The 10,093-nt window shown below is 52.4% G+C and overlaps 1 protein-coding gene across 1 annotated transcript; it reads left to right on the top strand.

The window, feature by feature from the left end:
* The first annotated feature begins 926 nt into the window (after positions 1-926).
* C13H12orf43 (chromosome 13 C12orf43 homolog) lies at positions 927-10,081 on the top strand. The gene is made up of 6 exons (XM_060028202.1): positions 927-1,174; positions 3,299-3,341; positions 3,521-3,619; positions 6,418-6,491; positions 7,033-7,123; positions 7,635-10,081. The coding sequence occupies exons 1-6, from the start codon at positions 1,051-1,053 to the stop codon at positions 7,981-7,983; spliced, it is 780 nt and encodes a 259-aa protein (XP_059884185.1). The 5' UTR covers positions 927-1,050; the 3' UTR covers positions 7,984-10,081.
* The last annotated feature ends 12 nt before the right edge of the window (positions 10,082-10,093 follow it).

Raw genomic sequence — 10,093 nt, 5'->3', positions numbered from 1 at the left:
GCGGAAAGAGTGCCTCCTTTCCGTGGAGCAGACAGGTGAGTCCATCCCACACCCTCTGTATCCTTTATAAAGCCCAGTATAGCCCACATTGTAGGTAGTGGACCAATTCTTGTTTAATAGAATGATGAATAAGTTACCTTCCTCTCTTTCATGATAGGAAAGCTGAGGCCAGAGAGTTTATTTTTAAAAAATTTTGACACACTTAGCTTCAAAGATAAAACACAAAGAAAAGCATTCCAAAGACAAAAGTGATTTTGTTCATATTTTATATTGGAGTATCTTAACTGTGGAGATTCTAATGTGTCGGTCCTGGGGGGATCTTAGGAGTCAGTATTTTAAAGTTTCCCAACTGTTTCCGATGTGCGGGTTGAGTGAAGTCCTGAGCTAGAAAAACGCAGAATGTTTCCCAAACCATATTGTGCAACAGAATCACCTAGGATAGTGCCTCTCAAACTTTAATGTGCACACAAATCACTTGGAGATCCTGTTTAAATGCAAGTTCTGATTCAGGAGGTCTGGGCTGAAGCCAAGATTCTGCATTTTCTAACAAGCTCTGGAGTTTGCCGGTGCTGCTGGTTCACGGATTATACACTGAGTAGCAGCAAGGCCCTAGGATGTTGGAGGAAATACAGATTCCTGAGTCCCACTCTCGGGGGGGTCTGATTCGCCTAGTTTTTAGTGAGACTCAACAATCTGCATTTTAAAAAGTTCCCTAAGGTGCTCTTGATGCCCAGACGGATTTACCAAAACCTGGGAACCAATCCTGGCTCATTAACCCCTTGTGTGACCTTAAGCAATTCTTTCCTCTCTAGAGGTCTCATTTTCCTCCTCAAGGATAGATAAGTTGATTTCTTAGGCCCTTCCAGCTCTCACGTTTAAGGAAACCTCCATAACAGTTTAGGACCAATGGCGCCCTGAGTCTGAGAACTACAATCCCCACAATGCGCTGTGCTGCTCCGCTCCCTTGTGGGATCTTGAAAGAGGATCGCTCCTGGAGGCACTCCCCACAATCCTTTGCGGTGATTCAAGGTGGCGGCGCCCACTGGCGCCATGAGCGATCTGGAGAGCAGCAGCAGCAGCAGCGATGCGGAGGAGCTGGACCGGTGCCGCGAGGCGGCGATGCCGGCCTGGGGCTTGGAGCAGCGCCCGAGGGGCCCGGAGAAGCCAAGAGCCGGTAGGGGACTATGTTCGGGGAGTCTGGCCGAAGGGCGCAGGATCTTCCCCTGCGGCCTGAGGATGGATGGTGAAGAGGGAGTCCCTGGAATTAGACTTCTTTCCGCGAGGAGGCTCCAGGGCCTGGGTGGGGTTCAGAGTCAAAGCGCGGACAAGTTCAGCAGGGAGGGTTGTTCCATTATCCCCGTCAGAGAAACCAAGTCACCTGAATGTCTCTTGACTTTGCTTCCCTGGGTCCATCCTAACTGTCGCACTCTGGGCACCCCACCACCTCTCCGAGGTGCCCGCGACCCTTACTGGGTTTTCGCGTCCAGCCTTTCCCCGCCTCCAACACTTTCTCACTCCCTGGGGCTGCCAGCGAGCTGTGTCCTCCACGTCTCTCTGACCGTGACTCCCTAGTGCCTTGGAAATAAATCCCAAACCCCTTAACTTAAGGGTACCTAATCCCGGACAAAATCCAGAGGGTCCGTGAATCTGAATGGGAAAAATATTTCATCTTTACTTTCATTAATCTCTGTTTGAAATTTAGCATCTCTTTCCATCATGCATGTGAACAACAAGCCGCAGTAGTTTTGGCAATACCTGTTACTTTGTCTTAACAAAAGTCGCAGATTTTCAAATCCCATTACAGTCTTTGCGGATACATCAGAAATATTTTATTCATAATAAAATGTTGAAAAAAATTATTTCCACTCATCCCTGCTTTTAAAATTACAGTAATTTTTAGACCCATCAGTAGATCTTATTTAATACATTAACGAAGAAGCACATATATTAATACTATCCCAAATTTGGCTTTTTACTATTAATGATAACTGAATTTCAGTATCATTGGTTTTCTTTGTAATCCTATGTGTGACATTTTTTGCATCTAAAACATTCTGAGAAGGGATCCAGGCTTTCCCAGACTGCCAGAGCAGGCCATGGCAAAGAGCCCCTGCTTTTGTTGAAAAGGACTTACAAGCCCTTTGGTAATCCATTCCCTGCCTGCCTGTCCCTTTTTGCCTTCCTGCCATACTGCACACTTCCCGTAGGTAGGCTCCAGACCGTACTGTGGGCACCACAACTCTGCAGTTTTCTCTTCACTTTCTATAGGCAGAAATGCCTTTCCATCCCCATCACTTACTAGCAGTAAGAAATTTGGGCGAGGTACTTAAATCTCACTGTACTTAAATTTCCTCATCTGTAAAGTGGGGGTAATGGTAGTACCTACCCCGTAAGGTTAAGAAGGAACTGAGATGATGTATGTGCAGTGCTTGGCGCTCATTAAAGGCCCAATAAATAGCAGCAATTATGTGATCGGTCTCTTTCCATGGACTGCTTTCCCCCTCCTGTCTGACTCCCACTCATCCTTTAATAATACAGCTGAGACACCATCTCTTCGGGAAAGCTGGGTTACATGCCTTCTCTCCACCATCATCATGATTTGTGTGATTCCTTTCGTATATAATGCTTTCCTTTCTTCTACAATTGCCTCTTTATTTATCCTGTGTTTTTTCCTTTCATCCCTGCATCCCCAGCACCTAGAGTCAACTCTGGCCTGTACTTGATCCACAAATATTTATTGAGCGAGAGGTTACATGATGTGAACTTCACGAGGGCTGGTATCCCTTCACCACGGTATCCCCAGGGCCTACACAGGGGTCAGGAAAATAGTTCTTAAATAAATGAACTTGCCGGAAAGGCACCTCTAATGAATGTGGAGGCTGAGACCCCAGCAAGACTCCCAGTCCAGTGATCAACATAACTGAGCCCCCTTCTTCTCTCTCTTCCACAGCACTTAGCACACAGCCAAGCACATAGTAGGCACTCAATAAATGCTGGAATCAAATTACACTTGCTTGTCCAGCATGGTGGTTAAGGGGGGGCCTCTGGAGCCAGATGGCCTGGGTCCTCATCCCAACTCTGTCGCTTATTAGCTGTTTGACCCTGGCTAAGCTATTTTACATCTCCTTGCCTCAGTTTCCTCTTCTGCAAAATGGGGATAATGGTAACCCCCACCCCCTGGGGTCATTGGAAATATTCAATGAGTTATACATGTAAATCCCATAAAATAGTGCTCGGCACACAACTGATGCTATAGTCGTTTCTTCTATAAATGCTTTGGTGTTCGTTATTTTCACAGGTGCTGCAAATACTCAGTTGCCAACCACCCAACCGAGCCTCAGGTACTGTGCACTTTGGGTTCACATTTCACGCGTTCATTCATTGATATTGCTCCCCTGCTGTGTGCCAGAGGCTATTAGACCCTGGGATGTCAGTGCGAACCAGACACATGTCTTCCCCACCCTCATAGGGGCAGCTTCTGAGCTGGCAGGAAGTGAGGTCCTTTTCGTGTGTGTTGTAGGCACAAGGTGGATGAGCACGAACAAGACGGCAACGAGCTGCAGACCACCCCTGAATTCCGAGCGCACGTAGCTAAGATGCTGGGAGCCCTGCTGGACAGGTAACCTGCCCTTATTCATTAATACGAAGAGTAAGGGCTCCCATGGCCTGGAAGCTCAGAGTGTGTAAGTCGGCATCGCGGCAAGCATTTGGCATCTGTCACCTCATCGCTTCATAATCACTCTACCACGAAGGTCCTGTCGTTGTCCTTCTTCTCTAGATGTGGCAACGGGCTCCCCTCTGTGAGAGGAAGCATTTGCTTGAAGTCGCAGGGAGGAAGGAGCAGAGTGGCTTTGACTCCAAAGGCCCTACTCTTAACCACTGTGCAGTCCTGCTACCACGAGAGGAAGAGGGGAACCTGAGCTCATTCCCTCTGCAAGAGGGCAAGGGACCGACTGAATTCCTATTTCTTGGGTGCTTTCTGTATGCCAGGCACTGTGAGAATACAATCTGTAAAGATCCAGGGCAGCATTCCCAAAACAGGTGCCTAGAAATGCGAGTCCAGAGTGTGGCCCTTGACAAAAGGGGTCCAACAGCAAAGAGGTGGAGAAACGCTGCACTCTGCATACCCCCGTGCCTGGGATATTTAGATTCCTAATAGTGTGTTCAAGGCCCTGAGAAGTCCTGCAGTAAAGAGACCTGTGTAACTTTGTTTAGCCCAGCATCTTGTGACTTCATTTGGCCATAATGCCTCTGTTCCATGGATGACTGATGGCGTGTCATGGGACATGTGTCATGGGACATGTTCCGGTCTACATCCGGATGGTCTACATCCATCCCCACTTGACAGAGCCCTAGCAGGGTTTTTGTTGTTGTTGTTGTTGTTGTTTAATATTTATTTATTTATTTGGTGGCACCGGGTCTTAGTTGCCACTCCAGGTCTCCTTAGTTGTGACATGCAAACTCTTAGTTGCAGCATGCATGTGGGATCTAGTTTCCTGACCAGGGATCGAACCCGGGCCCCCTTCATTGGGAACGCAGCGTCTTATCCACTGTGCCACCAGTGAAGTCCCCAGCCTAGCAGGTTTTGAAAAGGAGATTGAGGGTGTTCAGGCCATAGTCCTTCAATTAGAAGTAGTCATTGAAAAAGGACAAATAAGTCTTCCCAAAGTGCACACCAGCTGCTCTTCCCAGACAGAATGTTGGGCCAGGCCTCAGCAGCCTGCACCCTCATGGCATTAGTGCCAGTCCCCCAACCTGGGAATGTGTTAAACATGTTTAGGAAGGTCAATTAGCATCTCAGCCCATGAGAGCGGTTTTTCTCCATGATGGTTCGGCTTCAGGGTGACCAGGGCCTGCCTGGCATTGCAGTGATCCACAATGGGTGCTTCCCTAGGTGGAAATCCAACAGGATGCGGGTTACACGCGGTCAGGATATTCCCTGCAGTGTTCCCATATTTCTCTCCAAAGAAATGATACTCCACTTGGTCCCTTGTGTTAGATCAGGGTTTCTCATCTTGGCACTATGGACATTTTGGACTGGATCGTCCGTGGTTGTGCAGGGCTATACCGTGCATGTAGGATGGTTCGCAGCATCCTTGGCCTCTATCCATGTGATATTAGTAGCGTCTCTCCACCAGCTGTGACAACCAACTGTGTCTCCAGTCATTGCCTGGTGTCCCCTGCGGACCAACGTTGAACCACTGGGTTAGATACTACCCAGGTCAGGGGCGGCGCCCAGTTGGGCCAGACCGCGTCTCCGCTCCCTCTCCCCAGACCGCGTCCCACACAGGACTTCGGGGAGGCCTCTGGCACCTACAGAAGGCAGTTAGGAGAAGCACCCAGTGCACTGCTGTGTTCGCTGCGAGGATGTTGCTGAGAGCGTCGGTCTCTGCGGTGCGTGTGAGGTGACTGCCCCGACAGCATTCCCCCAAGACCTGCTTCCTGGTCTCGTCAGTTCTTCCCACTCTCTCTGTGCTTCTAGAGAAAGGGGGTCCTGTGAAGCTCATTGCTTATCTTGACAACAGTAGTCATCTTCAGCATCGTTGTAGCTGCTGTTTACTGAGCACTGGCTTGCAGCCAGGCTCTGTGCTCAGGGCTTGGTATCCACTGTCTCATTTAATTCTTGTGACAGCCCTCGGAGGCGGGGACTCTTATTACTCGCAGTGTAGAGACGGGTAACAAAGGCTCAGAGAGATGAAGTCCCTTGTTAGTAAGTGACAAAATCAGGATTCAAAACCCAGGTCTGAAGTCTGAAAAAAGTCGGTGGGTTGTAGCAAAGTCAGTTTCCCAGTTGTGATAATAGACCCTAGTTACACGCAGTGTCACCAGAGGGAGAAACGGGGTGGCGGGGAGTCCATGGATCTCCCCGTATTATTTCTTGGCACTGTAAGTCAATCTACAATTAGCTCAAGTTTTTAAAAATTTTAAAAAAACAAACAACAAAAAAAAAACCAGGTCTGCCCTGCTCTAGGAGCTGACCTCTGAACTGTTTTTTTCTAGACTGGTCATATTTCCCTTTTCGTGCTTGCTGCCAGGAAGTTCAGAACAAAATGTGTACCCTCTGTCTAGCAAGTGTGTAGGGCTTCCTGGCCACACGTCTGGCTCTTTCTGTCCTTCCTGCTCTTGTTTTCTCTTTGCCTTATTTGAAATTGCCCTCATTTTGTTGTACTGTGAGTATCTTCAAAACTTCTTCAGCACTTTCTGGAATAAAGTAGGGTTTAAACCAGTGAGGCACCGCAGTTTGAGCTGGCGCCATGGACATTCGCGTCCCCATCAGGCCGGGGTGCTCTCCGCCTTCGCACTTAGTATCACATTACCCTACCCCCTCCACTTAAAGGGAGAAAGGCAAGTATTAATTAAAAAGAATTTTCATTGTTACCTAGAATCTCATCTTAAATCCACCATCTCTTCCCTTAGCTCCATTACCATCTCAGAAGTAGTGAAGGAGCCAAGAAAGGCTGAGGTACCGAGAGGCGTCCTGGAGGATGATGGTGAGCAGTTATGCTTTCCTTTATTAAGCGCCTCCCGTGAGTCTGGAGCTGGGAAATACGTTTTTGGCATTTTATCTTCTTTCATCCCTGCAGCCCCTGTCCGAGGCATGTATTATGGTGATCCTGTTCACAGGGGGGAATCGTGAGGGGACTGGATCTCTGAGGAATGCAGACACTGGCCCGAGGTGACCCTAAGCAGGAGCGCCTAGCCACTGCACCCTGCAGCCTCTCCCACGTGGGTCTCTGTCCCCTTCCCAGCTCATTAGCCACTCTGCGAGCTGCCTTAGGCGGGAGGCTCAGCTGCTGATTCCCTGAAGCCTCTGAGGGCTTGCTGACTTGATTCGGCAGCCGGCATCCCCTCAAGCACCCCATCCTCTCACTGCAGCAGGTAGCAAGTGTGCCTCTCATCCCACGAGGCACCGTTTTGTAGTTAGACAGGAGCGATGCCCGCTGGACTGGGAGCTCCTTGAGGGCAGAGACGGGGCAGCCTCGGCCCCTGGGGTGCCCCGGGCGGTGCTGACTCCGCCCCTGTGGGTTGCAGGCTTCCGCCTTTTCTTCACGTCCATCCCTGGAGGCCCTGAGAAGGAAGCTCCTCCCCAGCCCCGCCGGAAACGGTTGCCTTCCAGCTCCAGGTGAGATGGCACACCCACTCCTCCAGTTCCCTCGTTGTTGCCTGTGTTCTGTCTTGGCCAGTCCCCCTGCCCCCGAAATAACCAGGCCAACTCCAGTAAGGTCCAGGCCCAGAAGGAGCCCTGTCAGTAGCTGGGGAAATAGTACCTCAGTGGGCGGGGGAAGAGTTTCCAAGGCCGTTGGCTTTGGATGTTTACTGCTTTTCGAGCACCCGTCTTGTGCCGGACACTGCACTCCTGGGACATCCCTGTGAGGCCTGGGCTCTGTTAAGATCCCCAATTTATAGATGAAGACACTGAGGGTCAGAGAGGTTAAGTCACAATGTGAGGTCACACAGCCGTGAAGCAGAGAAGCCAGTATTGGAACCCAGCTCTGCCTCACTGCCAAGCCTGAGTTCTCCAACTGCCACCCTCTGTCTGTGGCCGCTCTCTGGTGGCTTGGACAGAGGCAGCGAGAGGTGGCTTTGGGGCCCCGTCCCGACTCCAGCTGACCCGGCCTGCACTCCCGTTGCAGCAGCGAGGATGGCGACGAGTTGCAGCGCTGCCGGGAGGCGGCTGTGTCAGCCTCTGACATCATCCAGGAGTCCGCCATCCACGGCCCTGGCAACATGGAGAAAAAGGCAAAGAAGAAGAAAAGGAAGTGGAAAAAGAAAGCCAAGGAGGACAACACCAACCTCGCCCCAGCGGCCACCACCGCAAGCAAGACCGCATCTGGGGAGCAGGGAAGGGAGTCCGCCAGGCTCAACGGAGACCAGGCACTGTTTGGGACCAAAAAGAAGAAAAGGAAGAAAAAGGCAAAGAGGGCCAGTGAGACCTCCCCGTCCCCGCCAGCAAAAAGCGCAGCAGCTGTGCCTGCAAACTGAGCCCCGCCTGTGAGCACGGGGCCCAGCTCAGGCAGCTACGGGGGACAAGGCATGTCCAAGCTCCGCCTCCCTCTCCAAGTGCAAGGACTTGGCTAGCAAGTCTAGACGTCGCCCATGACTGGGGCTGGCCCAAGGGTCGGGGCAAAGAAGCGGTTGTAGGGCGAGCAAGGCCTGCCCTTCTGTGCTCCCACTGGGGCTGGGGCAGACCCGTGGTACCAGAACATTCTGTGGTCTCAGGAAGAAGGAGGAGCCTTCCAGTCATTGAAGGCTGATGGCCAAGTGGTAGAGCTTCCGCCTCCTCAGCCTGGTGTGGGACATGACCTGAAGAAAACGAGGGAGGGTGTTCCCGAGATGCCAAGCCCCAGGAGGAGTTTTGTGCATCTCCCTCCAAGCCACACAGACCTGATATAACATTGTCTGGAAAAGGAGAGAGATCCCTGCCTCCACCTGGTTTTCCAGAATTTTCTTTCTTCACATTGTGAATACACCATGCATGATCATGTCTCTGAGCCAACTGGATAATTGAAAATAAATTGTCGAGGGACCCAGAATGTAACAGAGGGATTTGGGTGCCGCCCTCGTGTCTGTGCTGAATCCTGATGAGCCACTATAAGTAAGCCTCACACAGGAGGGGTCCTGCCTACACCCCCAGAAGTGTTCCCCTACCCCAGCGTCAAGACTTCAGGAAGTGTCACAGCACTCGTGGCCTGGGGGATTCGTGGACCCATGTATCCTGCAAGAAGGAGCAGAAGTTCAAGGTGAAGGTGAAGTGCTGGCTTCGTTGCCTGGCCTTGGAGATTCGGCAAAGCAAGGAAGACAGAGGTGGGATGTGAGAGCGTGTGTGCCGGCCCTATCCCTCCTTGGGCTCCTGGTCCCCTTCCGCCCCCCCGAGCCTGCCCAATCCCATCTGGGCGATGTGTGGACAAGCAAGACGTTTCAACGTGTTCCTCATTTACTTTACTAAGAGTTAAATAAATGCACAGGCTCGCCCTTAGCCAGCTGCAAGCTGCAGGGGACGCCAGTTCCCACCGGCTCCTTCCTCAATCCAGGATGGAGGCAGGCCACTAGGGCTGGGTTCTCTGCAGCAGCCCCAGGGAGATGAGCCCTGGGTTGGCATGGCTCCCTTGTCCCTCAGGACCTCAGCCTCCCCGGGGTGGGGGGCTGTGAACGCCTCCCCTCAGCTAGCTGGGCGCCAAGCTTCCAGGTGGCAACCTCTCCTCTGGTCTCGCCTCTCTTCTCCCTCTGGGCCCCTCAGCTCTGCCAGCTGCCCCGGCCTTACCGCCTTCTGAGCTCAGCAGCTTCTCCCCCAAAGCAGGGAAGGGTCTGCTGCCCCCCGACCTTGACTTGGCACCAGGCACAGAGTCACGAGTCTCCCATAGGAGCAGGGACAACACCTAGGCCTGCGGGAGTGGGGGGCTTTCCAGTAGAGGTGAGATGTCAGGCTGACATCAGAAGGTGTGATGCGCAGGGGGACAGATGTCCAAGAAAACGGGAGGTCATGGCAGCCGGGGAGAGGGATGGCTCAGGATGAGGGAAGCTGGGGAGGCCTGCTTGCCCCAGGCCCTGGCACAGAGGAGCCACTCAGGCGATGCTTATGTGAGGGGGGACAGGTGGGTCCAAATGGGTGTGCGGGTTAAAAGCAGGAAGGGGGGCTGGGTGGAGTGGCCTGATTGGGGCACAGGTGACAGAATGGGGCCACGTTGACCTGTGACCTCTCTCCCAGCTACACAGGCTGGTGTCCTGAGAAGTGTGGCCGGCAGTTCCCTGCGGGGTGCCAGGGATCTCCACAGGCCCGGCCTGGGGGTACCAGCGTCCAAGGCTGCCCCCTTCCATTCCAAGTGACAAGATTTACCCTGAGCAGCAGGGACAGTCCCTCCCGAGTCCCACCAGGAACAAGCTCTGCTTCCAAGCTCTGCACGGTTCCCTCTTGTGCACTGAAGCAGCCCTCCTCGGGTTGGGGCGCCTCGGAGCACCCCCCTTTTCTGAGGGGAACAGGGTGGGGACTGAGGCACAGTTTTCCAGGGAAGAGCAGCAGCCTGGGGGCAGTGAAAGTTTTGCAGGCTCAAATGTCTTGGTCACCCCTCCAGCAGGCTGTGTAGGCTCCAGGGCC

The sequence above is a fragment of the Delphinus delphis genome, chromosome 13 (genome assembly GCF_949987515.2).
Source record: "Delphinus delphis chromosome 13, mDelDel1.2, whole genome shotgun sequence".
NCBI classification, from domain to species: Eukaryota; Metazoa; Chordata; class Mammalia; order Artiodactyla; family Delphinidae; genus Delphinus; species Delphinus delphis.
The sequence above is the reverse complement of the archived record's forward strand: the minus strand, read 5'-3'. Positions and strand labels throughout refer to the sequence as shown.

Bases quoted from the DNA above. Each gene is read 5' to 3' on its own strand.
- C13H12orf43 (XM_060028202.1), top strand. From the start codon at position 1,051: ATGAGCGATCTGGAGAGCAGCAGCAGCAGCAGCGATGCGGAGGAGCTG. The intron at 3,342-3,520 runs GTACTGTGCACT...TGTGTGTTGTAG, and splicing joins ACCACCCAACCGAGCCTCAG to GCACAAGGTGGATGAGCACG. The intron at 7,124-7,634 runs GTGAGATGGCAC...CTCCCGTTGCAG, and splicing joins CGGTTGCCTTCCAGCTCCAG to CAGCGAGGATGGCGACGAGT.